This window comes from Tenrec ecaudatus, chromosome 12 (assembly GCF_050624435.1).
Source record: "Tenrec ecaudatus isolate mTenEca1 chromosome 12, mTenEca1.hap1, whole genome shotgun sequence".
In the NCBI taxonomy this organism is placed as follows: domain Eukaryota; kingdom Metazoa; phylum Chordata; class Mammalia; order Afrosoricida; family Tenrecidae; genus Tenrec; species Tenrec ecaudatus.
Genome location: NC_134541.1, coordinates 50,271,975 through 50,296,685, shown reverse-complemented (window position 1 = coordinate 50,296,685; position 24,711 = coordinate 50,271,975). Strand labels below are relative to the sequence as shown.

At 41.9% G+C, this 24,711-nt stretch overlaps 2 protein-coding genes, 1 non-coding gene and 1 pseudogene across 3 annotated transcripts in view; 2 read left to right on the top strand and 2 right to left on the bottom strand.

Moving 5' to 3' along the window:
- KAT14 (lysine acetyltransferase 14) overlaps positions 1-18,107 on the bottom strand; it is a 45,567-nt gene extending 27,460 nt beyond the window's left edge. The window contains exons 1-3 of the mRNA XM_075564028.1: positions 17,849-18,107; positions 17,184-17,302; positions 2,199-2,320 (exon numbers count right to left, since the gene is read on the bottom strand). Of these exons, the coding sequence (XP_075420143.1) occupies positions 2,199-2,320; positions 17,184-17,302; positions 17,849-18,107 (500 nt within the window). The remainder of the gene's footprint in view (positions 1-2,198; positions 2,321-17,183; positions 17,303-17,848) is intronic.
- Positions 3,464-3,568, top strand: LOC142423542 (U6 spliceosomal RNA). The gene has a single exon (XR_012779172.1). It is a non-coding gene; the product is annotated as a U6 spliceosomal RNA (small nuclear RNA).
- LOC142422467 (poly(rC)-binding protein 2 pseudogene) lies at positions 15,564-16,914 on the top strand (annotated as a pseudogene).
- Positions 18,108-18,378: 271 nt separating the features above from the next.
- PET117 (PET117 cytochrome c oxidase chaperone) lies at positions 18,379-21,061 on the bottom strand. The gene is made up of 2 exons (XM_075564029.1): positions 20,876-21,061; positions 18,379-18,525 (listed from the first exon to the last, which is right to left on the bottom strand). Exons 1-2 carry the CDS (start codon positions 20,969-20,971, stop codon positions 18,379-18,381), a joined length of 243 nt encoding a protein of 80 aa, XP_075420144.1. The 5' UTR covers positions 20,972-21,061.
- Between the last annotated feature and the right edge of the window lie 3,650 nt (positions 21,062-24,711).

The following is a 24,711-nucleotide window of genomic DNA, read 5'->3' as shown; positions in this document are numbered from 1 at the left end:
AAGCATTGTCTTGCATTAAAGCAAGGCTTAATCACCATAATTATCTGTTCAATTCACCACCAAACTCTTAAAAGCACAGTTAGGAATGGATCTCATTCATAGCCCAGGGAGTGATTGCAGTAATAGCAGAGCACCATCTAGTTCTTCTAGTTTCATAGAAACGGCAGCAGTTGTTTGTAGAAGCAATTAGACACATTCCATATCCTGCTCCTGTTCATGACTCTCCTTCTCTTGCTCTCAGGTAAACAGAGACCAACTGTTTGTTGTACTTGGAATTACCACTTCCAAGCTTTAGTGCCTAGGTACTATGCAACACACTAGTAGGTAGAACAGATGCAGGAAACATGACAGTAGGCCAATTAACTAAGATACCCCATGAAATCATGATCATAGCTTCCAAACTAAGAACTAGACCCAACAAATATTTGGTTGTACACGAACAACCTCAACCGCTACTCTTTCCTTCAGAGATGGAATCTATGTGCATTTCCCCTGTAGTTTTTTCACTAAAACAACTTTAAAATGGGTCCAAAGGGAAATCAAACAATAAGATATTACCTTTGAAACTACTACATTTACCATAATTGACTTTACAGTGCTCTCTGTCTGATAACAGGGTTATTCACATCCCTCAACTATGATCAGAGGGGAGTCACCAGAGGCTCAATCCATGTGTGGACCCTGCAAATGAGTTTTGACCTTCTACTGTCATTCACAGCCTTCTGCAAAGTAAGTGTTAACAATTATTTACAATCCTTGGCTGACAGGGGCGAGTGTGCTGTTAAGACCCCAGGTGCTATTCTTTCTGTTGCACAGTTCTTTCTGAGACACACTCTGCTGGAGCCTGAGGGCGAGCAGCATCAAGCAGGGCAATGCCATAGAGCTAACTGTTCTGAGGCTGCAATTGGATTCTCCTCCATTGTGTAGCCAGAGGAGAAACAGAGAAGCAACACTTTCCAACTAATCAAACTCACATAGATCAAAAAGATTTTAAAAACCACCATAATGCTAAAAGTATGGGAAATGGGTACTCATGAACTGCTAGACAGACTATCAACTGATGTATTTTCGGAGGTTATTTTGTTATATGCTAATATATACATATAAATAATGTATATCCTGACCTCATTTATCTATTTGTAATTATTAAAAACAAATTGGGTAAACACAAGATTAGTAATATCAAGGCTGGTTTAAATGAAGGGATATATCCATAAAATCAAACATTCATAAAATTAAGGACCATTAAGTAAAATTCAGACAGGCATATAATGGGAACTATTTGAATGAAATAGAATACACTTGTTTGCTAAAATGTATACACACATTGTATTCATGGATGTCTCAAATGCTTTTTGAAGTTTAAAAACTATTAATTTTTTATTACATTTCATCAAATCTAATATCACTGACTTTAAAGATATACCATTATTTTATGAACTAGAAGAAAATTTACTATCAAACTACAAAACACCACCAAATATAAATATACTGATTTTAGATATGCTGAAATCTGAAAAATTGTGCATTTTATGTTCAATGGAATATGGTAATACACAAAAATATTCAAACTATTTCTCATGAATTAAAATTGTAACTAGAGGAATTAATGAGCAGGGCTGAAAAAAAAACACTGAATGGACACCCACGATGGCAATTAAATAATTACACTTTTATATATTTTTAGACTTGCTTCTACCAAGGATAAAACAAACTGCCATTGAGTTGATTCTGAGACCCTACAAGACGGAGAACTGCTTCATAGATTTTCATAGACTGAAATTCTTTACAGAGCAGACAGCTTCATTTAACCAAGCCCTTGCAATTGATTTCACTTCACAGGGACTCAGAGAGAGAGCGCGCGTGCGTGCACCACTGCCCCAGGAGGTTTCCAGGGCTGTTATCTTTACAGAGCAAGCGGCCACATTGCTCTCCAAGGGAGTGAGTGGTGGCATCAAAGAGCTGGCGCTTCTACAGCAGCTGAACACTTAACCACCAAGTCACCAAGGTTCTTAAAGTCCAAAAACAAAAACAAAATTTTAATTTAAAACACCAAATACATTTTTTGTACTTCAGTTTGTCCAGAGTAGCCTCAAATAAATACAATTCCGAGAAGTCACTTTAAGGTGTCTCAAATCTCATATATTTCATTTTTACATCTTCTGTCAAGCATAAAGTTTTTTTAAAAACCACATTACCTATTCCCTAGTAAAAAAGTCCAATGTTTTTCAATAAATGAACAGATATCTTCTTTCCATCTGAAGTAACCTTGGCGCCCACTTCCTTCCAGAGACAAGTTGTACATTGCCAACATCACAATCTGAAACACAAACAAAACAAGGCCTGTGAGCATGTTGATTAGGGATGCTAATCTCTCAGAGGAAATTGTTTATCCTGTTTTATATCTTGAGTAAGAATGATTGGAGTGGGTAGGTGAAGAATTGATAATATTCCTGCTGAAGAATTTAACTTAATCTAAATCATTACACACTTTAATAAATTAGCACCATTTACTCAACTTACTGAGGTGCTCTGGTACTGCTGTTGGGTAAGGGTCGGCAGTTCAAACCCAGCAGCAGTTCTGAAGGAGAAAGTCGAGGCTATCTGCACCCGTAAGGATTTATGGCTCTTGGAAACCGTGTAATTCGATGGCTATGAGTCAAAACAGACTCAATGGAAAAGGAGTCTTTTTGGTTAATGAACTTACTAGACTTTTCAATATATAAATACCACTAAATTAATTATATTCGATTGTTCCTTATGTGCTAGAAATGCAGAGGCAACGTATGGCTGAACTGGCTTACAACACAGTTACCTCTGAACCAGCTGGCTAACAGTCACTGGCCTAGCACCTCCCAACTATACAGTAGCTTGCCCCCTACCCTACATAATCCAGAGACAAATGAAGTGGTTACTGCAGATTCATTTTTATGATGTTTATATGATTTTGAACAGCTCATGGTTTTGTCCACTTACACAGAATTGCATATATAATCTATCTCTACACTTTAAAAAGTTCAAGGTAAAAAAAACAATGGAAGGACTTCCAGTAAATATGGTGATGAAGGTAGAATACTACGCAATCCCTTTTCAACAAAGACACGATAAAGCAGATATGGAGAAAAAACCAAGGTGTTGGGGAGTTGAAGCTAAGTGAGCTAACACCAACAGCACGGGAGACTATCCCTATGCCTCTTTAGTACATACAGAGAGAGGTCTCAGGCAGGTTCATGTGTGACTGTATGGCAGCAACTACAAAACTCTACTCAGCACAAGTAAAGCTGGGAGAAGGAGGGGTGCGGAGGTTATTACCTCCCCATTCCCCTCAACCTCCCCTGCCAGACCCCTAAGAAACTACTAATCCATTAACTGTCTATAGATTAACCTATCCTGGATTTTATATACAGAAAATCATACAAAACACAAAAAAGCAACAATGACAAAACAGAAAAACCTCAGTCAAGTGCTCGCTTCAGCAGCACATATACTAAAATTGGAACGATACAGAGGATTAGCATGGCCCCTGCACAAGGATGACATGCAAATTCGTGAAGCGTTCCATATTAAAAAAACAAACAAAACCTCAGTCAAAAAATAAAGCAGAAAATATTAAAAGCTGAAACAATTTTAACATGGGTCAAAAGGGAGATCAACTGTGATAAGGGGTTACATTTTAAGCCATGTCTGGAAATAATCCATTTTCTATTGTGCTCTGAATAGGAAAGCTATTCCTATCCCTGCTCTATGATCAGAGGGGAATCCTGGGAGGCTTACTACATAAGAGGACCTAGCAAATGGATTTGGGGCGTTCACTGTCATCCTTAAGCTTCTACAAACCGGGTGCTCAGAATTTAAGTTCTAATACTGCTCTCTCCTCCAGTCGTATATTTCATTACTTACAACCCTGGTCTCACAGGTTGAAGTGCTTCTTCCCTGCGGACTTGGGTGGCACCTCACTTAGATGACTGCTGTGTTAAGACAAGGTCTTAAAAGACCCGCACACACTCTTCTTTCTGATCGTGAGGCACCAACTGATTTTTTTTAAACCACACTCGCTGTAGGACCCACAGCTTCAGTGATCTCTTATGAGGGCAAGTATTAAGTAGCACCACATCATAAGAATTAATTGTTAACAAATAAACAAAAAACCATATTATTGAGAACGAGGGAGGTAGGAACAGAGACCCAAAATCCATCTGTAGACAATGGGACATCCCCTCACAGAAGGGTCATAAAGAAGAGATTAGTCAATCAGGGCACAGTATAGCATGACAAAACACACGATTCCTTGAGGATTCCTCACACCACACTATCATGATCCCAGTCCTGCCTTTCACTGCTAAGACTGGACCATGTACACAGGTACAGATAAGAGAGAAGAGCTAACAACACGCGGAATCCAGGAACAGGAATAGGAGTAGCAATACCAGGAGAGTAGGGGAAAGGTGCGCAGAGGAGGGGAGGAAGGGGGAGCCAATCACAATGATCGACACAAACCTCCAAACCCAAGAGGGATGAACTACAGAAACCATGGGGAAGGGAGACAACCGTAGGTGTAATATATGAAAATAATAATAATTTATCATTTATCAAGGAGTCATGAGGGCAGGAGGGAGGGAAAACAGAGGAGCTGATACCAAGGGGCCAAAGAGAAAATAAATGTTTAGAAAATGATGATGGCAGCAAATGTACAAATGTGCTTGACACAATGGATGGATGTATGGATAGTGATAAGAGTTGAACAAACCCCCAATAAAATTATTTTTTTAAAAAGAATGATGACAACATATGTACAAATAAGCTTGACACAACTGATGTATGGATTATTATAAAAGCTATAAGAACCTCCAATAAAATTATCTTTTAATAAAAAAGAGAACTAATTGTTTTTAGATGAGGACTACAATTAAGTGCAAACTCAAAACCCATTAGTATATCCAAAATTTATATTTGTTCTTGGTTTACTTTAGAGACCATTAATCTTTCTGAGGGGCATATGGTAATTCTATTGATAGCATCAATTTAGCCAATGGCACAGAATTTAAAACACGGTTGAAAGAAGGAAAGTATACAGACTAAAATACATGGATTATTGACTTGTAAAAATTACAAACGTAACTAACTGGACACTATTTGCACAGGAGGGTTGGCGACAGGGCCCTAACTTTCAGAAACTCTCATTCCCCAGGTCAGAAGCATGCCTGCTAGACTAACACCTAACAGAGATGGACTGGATGTCTGGACTCTACTGAAGAGTGCTCTGAAAAAGACAGCACGTCAACAATGCACTTACAAGAACTGCACAATGATGAACTGTTTAAGAAGAACCTTAATCAGAGAAACAAAGGATCTGTACAAAGAAAACCACAATTGTGATGATATACATACAACTCTTTTAAAAAACAATTGAGCTATGAAAGTGTATGATATGGTGCGATGTAGTACCGATGAAGAACACAGCTTTCCCCCAGATCCTGGATGCTTCCTCCCCACAACTACCATGATCCGAATTCTACCTTGCAGGACTGGACAGGGCAGAGGTTGTACACTGGTGCATATGGGAGCTGGAGGCACAGGGAATCCAGGGTGGAAGATACCTTCAGGACCAGGGGTGTGAGGGGTGATGCTGGGAGAGTGGAGGGTGAGTGGGTTGGAAAGGGGGAACTGATTACAAGGATCTACATGTGACCTCTTCCCTGGGAGAGGGACGGCAGAGAAGGGGGGGAAGGGAGACTCTGGATAGGGCAAAATATGACAAAATAACAATATGTAAATTATCAAGGGCTCATAAGGGAGAGGGGAGCGGGGAGGGAGGGGAAAAAAAAGAGGACCTGATGCAGAGGGCTTAAGTGGAGAGCAAATGCTTTGAAAATGATTAGGGCAAAGAATGTACAGATGTGCTTTATACAATTGATGTATGTATATGTATGGATTGTGATAAGAGTTGTATGAGCCCCTAATAAAATGTTAAAAAAAGTGTATGATATGTGAATATTTTGAGTAGAAAACTACTCAAAAAAACAAAAAAGAAACCAAACCTGCCCTATGACTACAACATAGGTGAAGGAGGAAGGGCTTTTCCTTCGGGGGCATTGAGTTTCTGTCAACGGTTGTGGAAAGATTTGGAAAAGAATATCAATAATGGTTGTGTAACACGAAGAGTGTAATCAATGGTACTGAATTATACATGTACAAGTTGTTGAAATGGAGAATGTTTTATTGTGCATACTTTTGCCACAATTAAAAATAATAATTACACTAAGTAATGAGTATAAGGAAGAAGAAAATGTTATAAAAGTGATTGTGGTAATGATTGTACAACTCTTCTGGACAGGGCTGAACTAGCAAACTGTGTAATACGTGCAGTGTCAATAAAATTCTTATGAAAATGACACACACTACTACAAGAAACCAAAAGAGCCGTAACAAATGAAATGTTCACAAATTTAAAAAACCAACCCACTGCTATCAAGTCAGTTATGACTCCTGGTAACCCCATAGGAAGGCTGAATGCCCAGACAATGTCAACACTACCCAGAGCGATCTTTAAATACAACACAATTCAAATCCAGATCCAAACTTCATTCTTTAAAAAGAGGAGTCATTTAAATTTGTGCTGGCTTTTAATATCTTCTGCTTTGTTTTCTATTAAGGTTTTTAGCTATTTTACTTTGCTATTCTTTTTAGTTTTTGTTGTTGGTTTTTAAAAAAATGCTTTTCTGTATATGAAATCCAAGATAGGTAGATCCACAGACAGTAACTGGATTACTGAGGGGAAATGGGGAGCCACAAGACTAAAAAAATTTTTCTAAAGCCGATTGTGGTGATGATTGTACAACTCTCCTTGATGTGGCTGAATGATTGAATTGTATGACATGTGAATTATATACCAATAAAACTGTTGAGGAAAAAATGAAAACTTATTAACTTCATATGGAGAGAGAAGAGATCAAGAATAAGCAAAGAACTCCTGAGAAAGAACAACAAAGAAGGTGGCCTCCCACTACTTATCCTGACAACCCATTACACAGTCACCGTAGTCACGAAAGCCTGGTATTGGTACGATGATAGGTACAAAGACCAATCGAACAGAATAGAAAACTCAGAAATAAATTCACTCAGCAACTAACAACTGATCTTTAACAAAGGGCCCCAAACCATAAAGACAGCCTCTTCAACAAATGGTGCAGGCAAAATTGGATCTCCAGCTACAGACAAATTAAACAGGGCCCATACCTTACCCCATGTATAAAAATGAGCTTGTGATTAATCAGAGGCTTAGCTGCAAATTCCAGAGCTATAAAAATAAACAATGAAAACACAGAGACAAACGTACGGGCCCTACTACAGGGCACATATATACTAGAAAATTAATGACGGAAGCAGACACAGTTGAGAGCAAAAGAGATGACTGGGAGCTGCTAAAAATAAGACAATTAAATGTATCAAAAGGCTGCATCAAACCCCTCAGGACCAATAATGAGAGTAGTGATACCAGCAGGGGAAGGGGAAGGTGGGAGGAGAAAGGGGGAATCGATTATAATGATCGACATATAAACCCACCCACGCCCACCCCCCGAGGATGGACAACAGAAAAGTGGGTGAAGGGAGATAGCAGTTGGTGTTGACATGAAAAAAAATTATAAATTATCAAGGGTTCATGAGGGAGAGAGAGTGGGGGAGAGGGAAAATGAGCAGACACCAAGGGCTCAAGTGGAAAGAAAATGTTTTGAAAATGATGATGGCAATATATATATACAAATGTGCTTTACACAATGGATAGATGTATAGATTGTGATAAGAGCTGTAAGAGTCCCCAATAAAATGATTTTTAAAACCCTACTTCACCAAAAGAGTATAAAGAGAACACGCATACTGGGAAAAAATCTTAGCAATGACACAATGGACAAGGGACTCTAACAGAGTACTGTAATACTTCAATAAGAAAAAACGTGAATAAGCAAATGGTGAAGAAAGCTGATGGTGCCTGGCCATCAAAAGATATAGCATCTGGGGTCTTAAAGGCTTGAAGGTAAACAAGCGGCCATCTAGCTGAGAAGCAACAAAGCCCACATGGAAGAAGCACACCAGCCTGTGTGATCGATCACCAGGTGTTAAAGGGATCAGGTATCAGGCATCATCAGAACCAAAAATTTTACCATCGTGAATGAGGTGGGTGGGGAGTGCGGAGTGGAGACCCAAAGCCCATTTGTCGGCCACTGGAGATCCTCTGGCAGAGGAGTCTCGGGGAGGAGATGAGTCAGTCAGGGTGCGATGTAACAACGATGAAAAATACAACTTTCCTCTAGTTTCGAAATGCTTCCTCCCCATCATCATGATCCGAATTCTCCCTTGCAAGTCTGGCAGACCAGAGGATGTGCACTGGTACAGATAGGAAGTGGAAACACGGGGAATCAGGACAGATGATCCCTTCAGGACGAGTGGTATGAGTGGCGATACTGGGAGCGTAGAGAGAGTAGGTTGGAAAGGGGGAACCAATTACAAGGATCTACATGTGACATCCTCCCTGGGGGACGGACAACAGAAAAGGGGTGAAGGGAGACATCGGACAGTGCAAGATATGACAAAATAATAATTTATAAATTATCAAGGGTTCATGAGGGAGGGGCACTGGGGAGGAAGGGGAAAAATGAGGAGCTGATGCCAGGGGCTTAAGTGGAGAGCAAGTCTTTTGAGAATGTTGAGGGCAATGAAAGTACAAATGTGCTTTATACAACTGATGCATGTATGGATTGTGATAAGAGTTGTATGAGCCCCTAATAAAACAATTTAAAAAAACAAATAACTCAATTAAAAAGTAGGCAAAAGACATGAACACTTAAACCTCTTGTTTTTGTAGTTGTCCAATAATCGGCAAGTTAAGACTATCATATATTTGCCACTTTCATATTTTCTTTGCTTTCTGTAACATACCTTAGTTCTATAGTTTTGCATTTGTAAATTAGTTACTGAAATTTGGGCCTTGTGTTTAACTCTCATTGTTTTCTTAAACAGGGTTCAGTTACTTAAGTTTCTAAATCTATGAAATCAATATTTCATGTATTTTAGTCTAAAAAGCTTCCATATATGTACATTTTGTTATATATAACACTGCTAGATTAATGACAACATTACTAAGATGATCAAAGATGCATATTGTCTCTCATGAGGCCGACGATGCTGCCACTAAAGTAGACCAAGGATACACATGAACTTTAGATGCATGAATGGATGTTGAGCTCGCACTTCATCATAAACCCCAATCTAAGAACAACTGGCTCCTGCTCGATACTCACCCTCAAGAAGTGATCACTGAAAATACGGGTGCTAAAGCAAAGTGTGGTGAGGAAGTCTGATGGTGACTGGCGATAAGAAAACATAGCATGTGGGGTCTTAAAGGCTTGTCTTACAAACAGCCATCTAAGTGAGGTGTCAGCTAAGTCTACCCAGAAGAAGCACACCAGCCTGTGTGAACCAAAATTATACATAATCAACGATCAAAGATAGAAATAGTAAGAGAATAATTCTGAGTGGTGGTTTGTTTGTAAAGGTTATGGGTAACAATGAAAGCCCAAAATCCACGTGCAGAGTTCCCACATGGATTAAGCCTCTATTAAAATCCCTCTACACACTGACCAAGGATGTAAATAATAGTGCTGCCTTCCGACAGGGCACAACAGAAAGGCCATTACCACCACCTGTCTGCCGAGCCCAGGAAGGCAGTCTGTGTGGCTTTGATGGAGGTCACACCCAGAGATGGCACAGTAATGAGTCATGCCCTGACTGCCGGAGAAGGCCCCTGACCCCCCTCTTCTAAACAGCTCTGCCTCCCACCAATAGATGTATCCAAATCACGGCCTGGCCCCACTCCAGTACTCCTACCTGTAAGTAGGATGGGCCGATGTGCTGCCAATAGTGCATTTGTGACGAATTTCCTCGAACTCCGATGCCTTTTTATGTTCAATGTGTCAGTGAACACTTGGGCACTATTGTTATTACCTCAAGCTATTGATCTCCCGCATCAAGATATCTTTGTCTTGTCCCATTTAAACTTTAATAAATGCGCTCTTAAAAAAAAATCTGATGAGTCTGATTTAAGATGTACATATCTTTGGAAAGTAAAAACATAACTTTCGATCACAGCAGCCAACCAAGAAGCAGGAAACAAAGAACTCGTAGCAGTCAATCACGAACTGGAAACGGCAAACAATGAACTTGCAGCAGGCAATCTCGAACTTGGAACAAGCAACAAACTCACAGCAGCCAATCACTAACTGGGAACAGCAGCCAATCACGAACTCAGCCTCCACCCATTGGACATTGGAGCAGCCAATCACGAACTGACATCATCTACCCAGACACTTGGAGCAGCCAACCACGAACTGGGAGCAGCACACAACACATGGGAGCAGCCAATCACGAACTCGGGCCACAAAACATCAGCAATGAACAACTATTCACCAGGAAGCATGAGAGAATGGAGAAGTGTACTCAATGCACGCTTTGGAAATCATCGCGGAGAGTAAAATCACCTCTTGCAGTATGTGCACGCTGAAATGCTCCTCCAAGAAAGCATAAAAGAGTTGTAAGACCACCAGCTGGGAAAGAGGGTTAAACAGAGGAAACGGAATCGAGACCCAAAGCAAGAACTTCAGGCGGACTCCAGGCCAGAAACCCTCACCAACTGGAGGACGGCTCTACAGAGGAGGATGTGGGGAAGAGACCATGTCTGCCAGCAACAGGAGGCACCGATGGTGATTATTATAATTAATAAAATCACCCTGTGGTGATGAGAAAAAAAACCAACAAAATTTTCAAGAGATGCCAGTCTAGTTAAATATGCATATTGAGCCATATAATCAAGTCAGCCTTTAATTTAAAAGAACGTCTGGAGGAAATTCACATTCTTGAAAATAGCAAATTACCAACAGTTGTTGCTCTTCCTTTTCACAGCTTTTACCTGAAACAACTTGCAGGCCAAATTCAGATATGCCTGTACGTGCATAAAACCCACTGAGAAAATAACGAGGTATAAATTACCAAGGGCACATGAGGGAGTGGGGAAAGGGGAGGGAGGGGAAAAAAAAAAGAGGACCTGATGCAAGGGGCTTAAGTGGAGAGCAAATGCCTTGAGAATGATTGGGGCAGGGAATGTATGGATGTGCTTTATACAATTGATGTATGTATATGTATGGATTGTGATAAGAGTTGTATGAGTCCCTAATAAAATGTAAAAAAAGAAAAGAGGAGAAAAAAATGATTAGGGCAAAGACTGTACAGATGTGCTTTATACAATTGATGTATGTATATGTATGAACTGTGATAAGAATTGTATGAGCCCCTAATAAATTGTTAAAATTAAAAAAAAAACCCACTGAGATTCCATGTGTGTCAGTGTAATGAGTGGCTGATTTTTCACAAGTAGGTGGCCAGGCATTTCTTGTTAGGCTTTCAGCCAGTAGTCAAGCACATTAACTATCCAGGGATACACATACATCAGAATAATCTATTACTAATCTGACTTTGCCTACACAATGCTATCCCATGTATATTTTAAGAAAAATATCTTGATTACAATATTCATGAGACTGCAATGTTCATACCCCCAATACAAACTGCCCTTTACTTTCAATTTCCTTTTTTTCCAGGCAAGTAAAAAGACTCCCTCAACTCACTATTGAGATTTCATTAGGATGTGTGTTTAAACAGCTCTGATAATTAAGACCACACTCTAAGGTTGCTAAAGCAACTAGAAACACTATACACAGCTAAAATGATACATTCTAAATTCTGTATAGCATTAAGTTCTATGATAATTATCTTACTCATATTTGTTATATAACATAAATGTCTACAAGGCCAGCTTCCTGAAGGCAGGTGGAGAGTTGTCTTGTTCACCACAGTAGCTTCCAGGCCTACCAGAGTACCTCATTCATGACACTCAAACACTAACCACCACCGAGTCAACAGCAACTCAGAACAACCCAATAACAACTCATGGGGTGGAGGAGAATTGCCTCAGTAGGTTTCTAAGATTATAACTTCTTCTATGGGAGTAGAAAGCCTGATCTTTCTCCTTCAGAGCAGCTGGTAGTTTCAAACTACTGGCCTTACGTATAACCCACTATGCCACCGGGGTCTGGCCCTCAGTATTTCTTCAATGAACACAAGAACTGAGTAATGGATACTTTATTACTTCTCAAATGTAACAACTAGGTGTGTGAATGTGTGATTAGTGTGGGTATATATATATATTAATATAAAAACTAAAATAATAGTAATACAATCCAGTGACCAGGATTAAAAGACTGTAAAATTAGATGTAAGTATTCATCAAACAAGAAATATTCCAAAATGTGGTTTCAAATGTAGAGAGCCTGGGTTATGCTGCTTTTTGAAATTATCCACATCACACAGTTTTTAGAAGTACTTTTAGTTCTAAAAATGGCTGCCATAAAGATGCAAACTTATTTTCTATGAAATCAGCTTAGAATTACATATAAATGTGATTTTGTGAGACTTTTAAGAATCTCAAGCCTAGTTCACAAAGTCAGTAGAAAGTACTCAGAACCCTTTTATCCATACATTTGTTATACAATTCTTTTTAAAAAAATCATTTTATTGGGGCTCATACAACTCTTACCACAATCATACATACATCAATTGTGTAAAAGATATTGTACATTCGTTGCCCTCATCATTCTCAAAAGATTTGCTCTCCACTTAAGCCCCTGGCATCAGCTCCTCCTTTACCCCCTCCCTCCCCACTCCCCCCTCATGAACCCTTGATAATTTATAAATTATTATTTTGTCATATCTTACATTGCCCGACATATCCCTTCACCCACTTTTTTGTTGTCCATCCCCCGCTATACAATTCTTACAGTGAAATTAAAAGCTATTCCTTTTCTTAGTTAACTAGAGCTGCCATAACCAAAATGCCACAAACAGATGACTCAAAAAACCCAAAATCAAACTCCCTGCCATCAAGTCAACGCCAATTCACAGCAACCCTCCAGGGCGGGGTAGAACTGTTTTACAGTTCCTGAGATGGTAACTGTTTTACAGGATTAGAAAGCCCCCTCTTTCTCTCAGAGCAGCTGGTGCTTTTGAACTGTGGACCTTGTAGAGTGCAGCCCAACATGGAACCACTACATTACCAGGGCTCCCTCTCACAATTCTGGAGGCCAGAAGTCAGAACTGAGGGCCTAACTCTAGGGGGAGGTCCTTCTTGGTCTACCTCACATCCTAGAACCTGCCAACCTTGTATGGTGTTCCTGGAGTTGTAGGCACACCGGTCTCTGTTGTCTGTCTTCCTCTTGGCACTGTCTGTTTTATTCTTTTTAAAATTAAAATGATTAAGTTGAGGATCCATCCTACACTGATATGACCTAAGACAACAGATGCAAAAGTATCACATTCATAGGTACAATAGTCAGAAATTCAACACATATATTTGGGGGGGACACAATCTAATCTTGAGGGGTAGTGCGTTACAGGTTTGGCTGCTAAGCACAAGGTCACAGTCCGAGACCACTATGCGCTCTGCTGGAGATAGATGGGGCTTTTTACTCCTGTAACGTGAGACTGTCTGAGACTGGGACTTTGGACTCTGTCCTTTTGAGGTGTACATCCTTTATAGGCCACACCAGGACACAGTATGGAAACACCACTAAGTAAACTGGATTTTACCTCAAACTCACTTGCAGCCCTTGGACTTAAGGCTGAAACTCCACAGTGATAAAAGAAGCAGACGACTGCCATTCCAAGGTTCTAGAACTGGTGGGCATTAGCCTTTGATCTGCATCTCTTGCCTTGACGGTGCCCAATGAATGGTGACCTGGGACCACCATATACTTAGTATTTTAATGCCCTCTTTGCTTTATTATAGCATCTTGCAGGCATGGTTCTGTCTTTGTGATGAATTTTATTGAAAGTTTTGCCTTATCACCAACCCCCATTGTATGTATTAATAGTGTCCAGTCCCTTCAGAATTTAATCAATACAAGTCAACTATTTATATACTGTGGTTCATCGCTGGCCTATACTTGTATAATTTCCTTTCTTCAACAGTGTTTTAAAATTCTTTACCATTGGCTAAATTAATGACACCATCAAAAGAATTACCTTATGCCCTGGGGGGATGATTGCTAATGCTCTCTATCATAAAATGATAATTATGTCTCTAAAGTTAACCAGAGCCATATATAAACCATAGGTATATGGATGGATTTGGGACTTGCACTTAATTCTAGGCCCAGTCTAAGAACCATTAGCTCTTATGACATGGTCCTGCTTGATGCATGCCCTCATGATGTGATCACTGAAGATATGAGCAAAGTGTGGTGAACAAACCAGATGGTACCTCTGGTCTTACAAAGAATAAGATGATGTCAAGGAGTCCATTCAGAAAAAGAATGGTTGGAAGCCGATTGTGGTAACAACTACAATTCTACTTTACGTGATTGAAAAAAATTGGAATATGTTACATGTATTAAATTCCTACTATTAAAAAAAAAAGTAAATGAGAGGGAAAAAAAGAAAGAATTGCATCTGGGGTCTTAAAGGCTTCTCTTAAAACAAGAAACCGTTTAAGTAAGGCTCAATTAAGTCCACATGGAAGAAGCACGCCAGCCAGGGTATCCAAGGACTGTAAATAATAAAATTCAAATTCAAAGGAAGGAATGGTATCAAAGCTTAAATTGTGAACTCCCAGCTTGCAGAAGGCTGTGGATGATGATAGAAGCCCACAATCCATTTGCAGGCTCTACGCATGGATTAAACTTCCAGTGACTCTGGATATAAACAGCCTTGCTGTCGGACAGAGAGCACCGTAAAGTCAATCAGAAGATGTAGTGAGGTTAAAATGCAACATCTTATAACTTGCTCTCCCTTTTGGCCCATTTTAAAGTTGTTTCAGCTTAAAAGAAAAAAAAGGGAAAGGAAAATACATCTGGATGAAGCCTCTGGTGAATCCCTGAGCACAGACCAGGGATGGAATCAGCCTTGCTATCAAGAAGAGTCCACCGGAAAGCAGATTGTTACAGATACAGTTAGGTTAGAACTTATCTTAATAAATTTTACCTTATTACTTAATCTCCCCCCTTTGACCCATTTTAAATTTGCTAGTTTTTAATATTTCCTGCTAAGTTTTGTTTTCAATTGAGGTTTTCCTCTTTTACTTTGTTGTTGTAGGAGGCTTGGTTTTTTGGGGTAGGTTTTTCTATATGTGAAATTCAGGGTAAGTCTATCTGTAGAGACAGGACCTGGATTAATAGTTCCTTGGGAGTATGGCTGAGGTTGGAGGAAAATGGGGAGCTCATAACAGTGAGTACAAGAAAAAAAGCAATTGTTCTAATATTGTAGTGATGATTGTAATGATATGTGAATTATATGCCAATAAAACTGTTAAAATAAATAAATGTTACCAACAATATCTCAGAAACTCACAGGGGCAGTTCTATCCTACCCTAAGGGTCACTATAAATTGGAATCAACTTGATGACATTGAATTTGGTATAACATCTCTCAAAACAACTTTGGGCCCTGGGCTCCCACCCTTCCCCTTCCCACCCTCTTCCCCTTTCCCCCTCAGTCGCCTAGTGCCTGCAGTTTTTGGCTTTCACCCCCACCAGTGACCAAAGACTTGACCACTCAAAGTCCAGCTCCCCAGAACACTGCTCGACATGGATACCGGTGTGATTGAAGGTGAATTAAATGTCACTCTCACCATCCGGCTACTTATGCATGGAAAGGAAGTTGGCAATATCATGGGAAAGAAAGGAGAATCGGTTAAGAAGATGCGGGAACAGAGTGGTGCACGTATCAACATCTCAGAAGGAAATTGTCCTGAGAGAATTATCACTTTGGCTGGACCCACTAATGCGATCTTTAGAGCCCTTGCTATGGCCATGACAAGCTGGAGGAGACAGCAGCAGCTCTGTGACACACAGCACAGCTGCGAGTAGGCCCCAGTCACCCTGAGGCTGGTGGTCCCTGCGAGTCAGTGTGGCTCTCTCATTGGGAAAGGTGGTTGCAAAATCAGAGAAATTCTAGAGGGGTACAGGGGCTCAGGTCCAGGTGGCTGGAGATATGCTTCCCAGCTCAACCGCGCGGGCCATCACTATTGCTGGCATTCTGCAATCCATCATTGAGTGTGTCAAACAGATCTGCATGGTCATGTTGGAGACTCTCAGTCCCCCCCGCAGGGCATGGCCATCCCGTCCAGGTCTCCAGTCATCTTGGCATGTGGTCAGGACAGGTAAAGCACAGGCAACGACAGTGTGAGCTTTCCCCAAACCACCCCGTCCATGTGCCTCAACCCTGACCTGGAGGAACCACCTCTAGAGGCCTATACCATTCAAGGACAGTATGCCATTCCACAGCCAGATCTGACCACGCTGCACCAGCTGGGAATGTAACAGTCTCATTTCCCTATGACGCACGGCAACACCAGATTCAGTGGCATTGAATCCAGTTCTCCGGAGGAGAAAGGCTATTGGGCAGGTTTTGATGTGTCTGCTCACACTACTTCTCATGAACTCACCATTTGCTGCATAATTGGGCGTCAAGGCGTCAAAATCAATGAGATCCGTCAGATGTCTGGGGCGCAGATCAAAACTGCAAACCCGGTAGAAGTATCTACTGATAAGCAGGTTACCATCACTGGATCTGCTGCATTAGTCTGGCTCAATAGCTAATCAATGTCAAGCTTTCCTCGGAGACAGGTGGCATGGGGAGCAGCTACAACCATGCAGATTCATCCATCACCCCTTTCTGCTGTTCACCACCACCCAGGATCCATCTGTGTAGTTTCTGAACAGTCAGTGATTCCAGGTTTTAAATAGTTTGTAAATTTTCAGTTTCTACACTTTATCATCCACTCGTGATTTTTTTTTCATTAAAGCATTTTAATTCCTTTCTCTGTTCAGCTGTTAATGCTGAAATCCATATTTAGTTTTATAAGCTTCTCCTGGGTTTTTTTTGGCTCATGAATTTTTTTCCTGTGTCATTGATTTGTAAGAGTGAAATATTAATACATTTCAGTTTAGTTCTGTAATGTCAAGAATTTTTCAAAAAAAATTAAAAGATGGACTGGAGCTTTTCCTTTGTGACTAGAAACTGGGGGGGGGGGATTCCTTTGGGAACCACCACATGAATTGTAAAACAGAGCTTTCACTTACTTGCTGCCATGTTAGCTTCAGTCTTTCATATTGCTCTTTGCCATCTTCGGAACAATTACAACAAGTAAATCTAAAAAAGTTATCACCCTTCAGGTAACTGATCTGTTCCCTCAGCTGACCTAGGAGAAAAACAAAAAGGTTTACCTAGACAGCGGCACATCATAACTGGATCTAGATAGCAACAGTAACTTAAGGCAGAGCAATCAGGTCAATGTGTGTTTGGTTCTCTATTGTTAGCAGATCAAGACTAGAAAGAGTAAGACTGGTTATAAAGAACAGGCACACAGCACCTGCATCTGCTCACTCTGACTTCGCACTTCAGCACACAGTAACAATAACTCTCCATTCAGGTGAAATAGCAACAGAGCAGTTTTTATGAATTTGAATTTTTATGGCTTCTATGCAAATTTGACTCCAATTTCATATGATCCTCTAAAAAAAGTGTTCTTTAGGAACACAGAATTTCCAACTTCCTAATTTTTATTAAATTGCCATCAAGGGCCCTAATTTAACAATGTGAAACAGGCTGTAATTTTCATTTAATAAAAATGTCTATGTTTTATATAAATTTATGGCTGGTCAACGAAATAATTATCCTTTTATTTACAACTAATTTATATTTATTTGTTTCATAGGTTGGCAAAATAAAACTTCAGGTTTCTTACTGCCTGGAATCCACTTTTGGCACTTGTCACAGAAGAAAGACAGCTGTTCCTCCATCCAGGACCCGTCTCCTTCGTCGCTGTTGAGGGAATCCCCACTCTGATCATGAGATAAGTCTACTGATGCCTGGTCCTCTGACTCGACAATCAGGAGCGTCTCCCCCTCCACTTCCCCCTCCTCCAGCCCTTCAGATGTAGATGTTCTTGTAGCTTCATCATCGTGCCGACTTATCAAACTACCCAGGTGGATGTTACTATCCATCCCGTCTCACCCGTGCAGACGTAGCTTTGAGTTCTGGACACTGAGTTTAAATGTGCTACTACCAGGATCTTACAGTCAGAAACTCTTTAGTAGAACAGACATGAAAGACATTTAAATCGGTTAATTTAAAATATAGCATCCATTGTTCTTTATTTAATCAAGTTTAAATGGATAGCGACCAAAAAAACATTGAAGATGCCATTAAACTATTCGCCATCTGGACAAAACACACACTTAGCAATGTCTGTCCCATCAACATTTCATATTCAAGTCATGTTTTCTGAGATCCTTTTTTAAATATCATTTCTCTTTCAGCTTCAAGTTGCTCAGTCAAAATAATCTGTTCTCCCAAAAGTCGGATATTTTCTCTTTTCCGATTTTGTCTCTCAATATCTCTGATCACTCCATCACGAAGTCTCTAGAAATGTAAAAAATAAAAAGATTTCAGTAACATCCTGAACCCCTGAACCATTATTACACTTTTTTAATCCAAATGAAATGTTACCCAAATAAACTTAAAACTCTCAAATGACAAATACTAAGGACTCAATTGTAATTTTCTACACAAATGTAAAATATAATTTTTAAAAAACGAATCAAATAAATTTGGTAATGTGCTGTTACTAGTGAAATTGTTTTCTACCTTATTTCAAAAAATAACTAAACATATAGTACAGGAAATAGGAATAAAGAAAAAAATCGGACACTATGTTGAATTCTTTTAATTAAAGTTTAATTGATACTGCTTTACAAACTTAACTACAGTGACTGTGAACTACTTTTCCTCTTAGCAATTTTCCAAGCTAGTAAATATCAATAGAAAAAAATAACCACTAAAACTTGAACATGCTGTAAGGATGCAAGAAAGTAAAGAACCTGGCTTCCTCTGGTATGCGAAGAGGGAAGTGAACACTAGCTTTACATTGTCAATCCACTTAGCAGGGAGACAGGGTGCTGGGAGGGGCGCGGATAAAATCCCATCCATGTTAGTCATCTCTACCAGCACTGAAAAGGCAGGTTGAAAATTCCAGAACATGGACATGGCACCAAAGACTGCCTTTTCAAAACATCAATTAATCGAGTCATCACTAATAACAAACACAACAGCTTAAACAACTTAAAACAAACACTTGCTATTTCAACATTCCTGACCTTTGAAATTTCTTTAATACTCAAACAAGCATTTAGGTTTGAGGTAATCCCAAGACTTAGATTGCACAAAGTTCCAGGAACAGCTGATGGGTGGCCAGAACCAAGCTCGAACCCATCCTTCCTCATACTCTGAAAATGCTGGCTTCATGACGTCAGAACTACATCTGACATGCCTGCACCCTCCTCTGCTCCAGCTCATAGTTCTCAGGCTCACTCACTACCTTTCCTTCCAAGTCCCCTGAAGTGTACTCCATCCAAGTCTATCCTCACTTTCCCAAGTTGAATTCCATCTCCCCATGGCTCTTCCCTGTCCTTGAGGCCAGACCCTCAGACCCTCGGCTGGTGAGCATCCTCACATTGAGCAGTGCCTGAGACAAAGAAAATATGTAGGGGACCTAAGGTCAGCTTGAGGGAACTAATTAGAAAGTTACTTGACCACCTGCAGAACTGCTATCAACACCCCCTTGAAAAGACCTTTAAAAACAAGCATTTTTCAAATACCATCCTTTTTAAACTCCCGGGGAACCACCTGTTGTAAAGGTGTACATTATTTATGCTTATGGAGGCTTCTCACCTCAAGAAGGGGAGACAGTTGTGAAATGTCTCTATGCTTAAATAAAACTTTTGCAGTGGTGCGCGTATTTCGGGGGCGGTACAAGCTGCTCGGGTGGGGCTTGCTAGAATCCCCACCCCCAGCAGCAGGGCCTGGCCACAATCTGCTTCACCTCTGCGAACACAGCACACAACTCTAGCGAAGACTCTAAACATGATCCACCCATTTCATTACTTCCTTCGTTGGCAAAATAGGTTCAAGCTCAATACCTGCCAAGCTGTTCTCTGAAAGTTTGGCAATGACCTAGACTCGGGCTCTCACACTCAAATTTCAGCACTGCTGCGAATCATGTAGACGTTTGAGGTAGTTATGATTCCTTATTGAATTGCCATAAAGCCTAGCAGTATTTGTGGCAACTTGAATATGAAAGAAAACATTAAGTGAAAGAAACAGAATAATAAAAACAGAAATGGAATGGACGGCCAGTCCAATGATCAGCAAGTCACGGATTTTTGCAGACAGAAGCATCAAAAAGAATATCTCTATTGTGCCTAGAATCGCGTTTTCCTAGCAATATCCTTTTCCCCAACAAATAGGTTATGGGTGGATGCAGGAAAACTGCCCTTATCTCGGGATAGAATCACAAACAGCACAAAAACACATCAGCTTTAGTTTAGCCTCAAGCTTGAACCTGAGAGCGAAGGGGCTCGGGATTTGGGAACGCACGCCTAGGTAGCCTCCCGCCCCCGCCTCCGCCCGCAGGTGGGCTAGTTTGCAGTCAGGACCGCGGCCCGGGAGCCTGCGCCCCGGAGCTAGCCCCCAGTGCCCCGAGGGCCGGAAATGCAGGCGCAGGCCGCGCGGTGGCACCCTGGGCTTTCCAGGGGGCAGACGGGACACTGCACCGAGAACAGAGGAAGAGCCGCGCCAACCGAGGCGGGAGCGTCAGGCCGACGGGCACGGGCCCGAGGGGGAGCCCAAGAATCGCTCAGAGACGCTGGGAAGGAGCTCTAGGCCGCCGCCGCCGGCACGCAAGGCCCCAAACGAGGCGGCGCGCGACACCGACCTGCTGGTCGTCCCGCTGCTTCAGATGCACGCCAGCCACGGTGGCCGCCGTCAGCAGCACGGACAGGCCCAGCACCGCCTTCGAGCCCCTAGACATCCCCCGGCCAGCCGCCACGGCTCACGGCTCTGGGCGTCCGGGAAGCCGGCGAAACTTCCAGCTCCAGCCTGCTGGCCAGGCGCGACCCTTCGAGCGCAGAGCCCTTCCCGTCTACGCGGCGCCAGCCGCCAGCCCAGAGCAATCGAAAGCCGAGCACCGCCAACCTCAGAAAGGCCCAGGGATGTGAGAACTAGGTCCCCCACACTCTGGCGTCCGCTGGGTGTTTCCTTGCTTCCTTCCGCGAGCGAGGGCACCTTGCCAGGGTGGGTGGAGGTCCTGCACCTTAGCAGGTTCCAGACTCCACCCGCCAAGGCAGGGGTGTTAGGGGCTAGGACTCCCACTGAAGCACCTTGCTGCACAATCACCTGTCCCATTGCTTGTCAGCACTGTAGACGCTTTGCGCCCTAGGGGCTTTCACCAGAGCACAGCCTTTGTCTAACCAATTTAGAAAAAGCTAAAATCACAACGATCTGTTTGTTTTGGAATTGTGTCTTGTTTCCTTGTTCTTCTGCAACTCAATCTAGCCCCAATACAATCTAGGTGATGGGAGATCCTGGCCCCGGCATAGCACACTCTCCTCTCTTTAATACGGTTAGAGCTTTTTCTGAAAAGGGCTGGGAAAGTGGCCTTAAATTCCTTTTGTCCAGGCATTTCCCCTCTTGAGAGACAGTCAAAACCTTTGTTCCAAATGTACCATAGACCCTATAAAGGGCCCAATGTCTGAAGCGGATAGCCCCTCGGTTGCTAGCCCAAACACACTGCCTTCTGATACGGAGCCTACAGAACCTGAGAAGGAAGAAGACCCCTTCAAAGTGCTACTTTTGGTAGAGTCAACTGGGGAATTTGGTTCTCAAATGATTCATTAGCCTTTCACCCTAATTGAACTCAAGCACATTAAAAGTGACCTAGGCAGCTACTCAGAGAATCCAGAACAGTACATAGATGACTTTCAGCACCTCACCCTGGCTAGGACCTGGCCTGGAAGGATGTAATGATAATTCTAGGACACAACTATGACAGATTTTGAGAAAGAGCGAGTATTAAAGGAAGCTAAGAAATTTACAAATGATTTGCATGTGGTGAATGATAACTATACAGTAGGAGAAATAGCTGGGTCCCCAACAGACCCCACGTGGGAGTGTCATGATTCCACTGACACCTGGGCAAGGAAATGTGTGTCAAAGCTGGACGAAAGTCGGCAGGAAAGGGCCATCAGTTATACTAAAGTAACCGCTACTAGCGAGGAACCTAATAACGTCCTGTAAACTTGAAACAGCCGAGGGAAGCACCGAATAAGCAACCATGGTAGATTTGACTCATATGAAAGGCAGATCAGACTAAAAGACAAATTTCTCACACAGGCTACATCAGACATTCGGAAGAAGCTCCGAAAGTTAGTGCAAGGGCCTAGAGGAGCTACTCTAGACCAGACGGTTACTATTCCCAGTGCTACCTTTTACAATAGAGACGGAGCGAGAGGCTCGGGAGAAGGAGAAGCAGAAAGATACCAGGCATAAGCAGGTACTGGCCGTCATAGCTAATCAGCACCATCCCAGGTTTCAAAGACCCCTGCACAGGGTACAAAGTGCCATGTGTCCCTGCCTTTGGGTCACTGGGCAAAGAAATGCCCTAAAAGAAATAGGCTTCCATGAGGCCATGCAATTGTTGTAAGCGAACTGGCCATGGGGTGGCGCGCTGTCTTATGGGGAACACCAAGAGGGGTGTGGTCTGCTGGTGTGTCTGCAAGCCTGGTGGCCCAGCAGCTAGAGATTGCAGTTACTGGTCTGGGACCCTGGTTGTGCACGGATGTGGCTGGTAGGCCAGTGAATTTTTTTTCCTAGCTGGGGCTGTTTACTCTCTCCTAAACTCCTCCATCAGCCTCCAAGCAGTAGCTAGACACTTAGGTATAGTTTATTGTCTCCACTGAGCTTGGAGACCACAATCCTCAGGGCAAGTAGAGAAAATTAATCAACACTTAAAACTAACTCTCAGGAAATTGATACAAGACACTCAGATGAACTGGAAAGATGCATTGACAGTAGCTCTGTTATATCTCAGAATTCCACCACCACCACCACCCCCGCACCCTATGTGTTTATGCCCCTCTGAAGTTCAATATGGGTGTACTTTCCTTGTAACAGAGCCAGGTGTAGATGCCAACATGTCCATAATACAGGAATATGCCATAAGAGTAGCCAAATGCCAAGAAGCATTCTGTCAATATGGGCTTGCCCAGGCCCAAGGAGCAAGGAAAAGCTGCCCCCTCGGGTCTTCCTGGAGACCTAGTTCTTATAAAAACTTGGAAGAATGGGTCCCCAAAATCTCCAGCTCCAGCCAGTCTGGAAGGGTCTTTTGATCATTAATCAAGGATGTAGCTAATCTTGGTCCAAGGAAAAATGCATTGGAAAGTACCTCCCTCATCCAGATGCTGTGTCTGTGTTGTCCTTCTCTCTCTCTCTTTTTATTATTCAAACAAGCTTCATTTGTATTTATTTAGCTTTCTGACTCTGTGCTTGTGCCTTTAACACTTTCACAACGATGTTCTGCTCCTCAGTAAGGACAGCACGCTTGATACTCTCTGGGACACCTGTAGCGCACATGGACCCACCATAAGCCCTGCTGACGTGTTTTTTGGTTTTGGACAACCTCATGAGAACTTTGAAGTTGGCCCGGGCACACGCCACATGAAGATTTTGGTGCTTTCCCAATCTTCTTTGTATACAGGTAAACGATTCTGTTACCAGGGGTTCGGGACAGCTAGTTTTGTTAGATGCTGTATTGTAGGACAGCCTACGCTGGTAGGTCAGATGCTGAATCATTTTGAATGCCTCCATACAGCGTCTCCGAAAGAGTGTCTTTGTCTCTTCTATGCCTGCATGCACATTCTCCTTAAATTACATTTGAGATTGGGTTCTCTTTAGTACCCCTAAAACAGGAGCAGGAGGTCAGGGACATCTGCAAAGGACAATAGGCCTATGAAAAATGAGAGGCCTATATGCATCAAAAGACTTTGTCTAAAGAGTAAAAAGAGAACTCACTGAGTATTCAAAGGCTTTGACAATGAGAGAACAGACAAGGGACTAAACTCTAAAATCTATAGAAAACCGCAACATCTCAAGAAAAAAAATTACCCAGTTTAAAAGTGGGAAAGGGACATGAACAGACAGTTCACCAAAGACTTATGAAAAATACTCACTAATCCTAGTCACCCATTAACATTTACAGTGAGATAATGTTAATTATCAGAGAGTGAGAAATGAATCCCAAACTTGTCTGTCTTCAGTAATTCGGGGAACAAAAGGCTAAGAAGTCACTAAGTAGCCAGAGGACAGGCTCATAGCTAATGTGTGGAATGGCACCGTGTGAATCAAGGGAGGGCCAGCGAAAGGAATCTCTCCCAGAGGTACAAATCTTACACTAAGGAAGTAGGCGATGCCCCGGGAAGATGGATAATCGCATAGTACTCAGCCAGTGACGAACCTGGGGAAGGTCTTGCCAACTAGGGAACATAGAATGCTCATGAAACCATTGTTGGGCGAGCCAGCCTATTTTGTCATCTGAGGCTTGAGTGGCTGATTTTTTCAAAATCAACTAATAAAACCTCTCTCTTGCTAAGGTAGGTACAGATTGGATTTCTTGAATATTCATTGGTAAACACTTGTGATTATCCACCGGTAACCTCAGATGAGATAAGACTGACTGCCCCAGTTCTCTCTTTGGAGACCCATGGGGTACCGTCC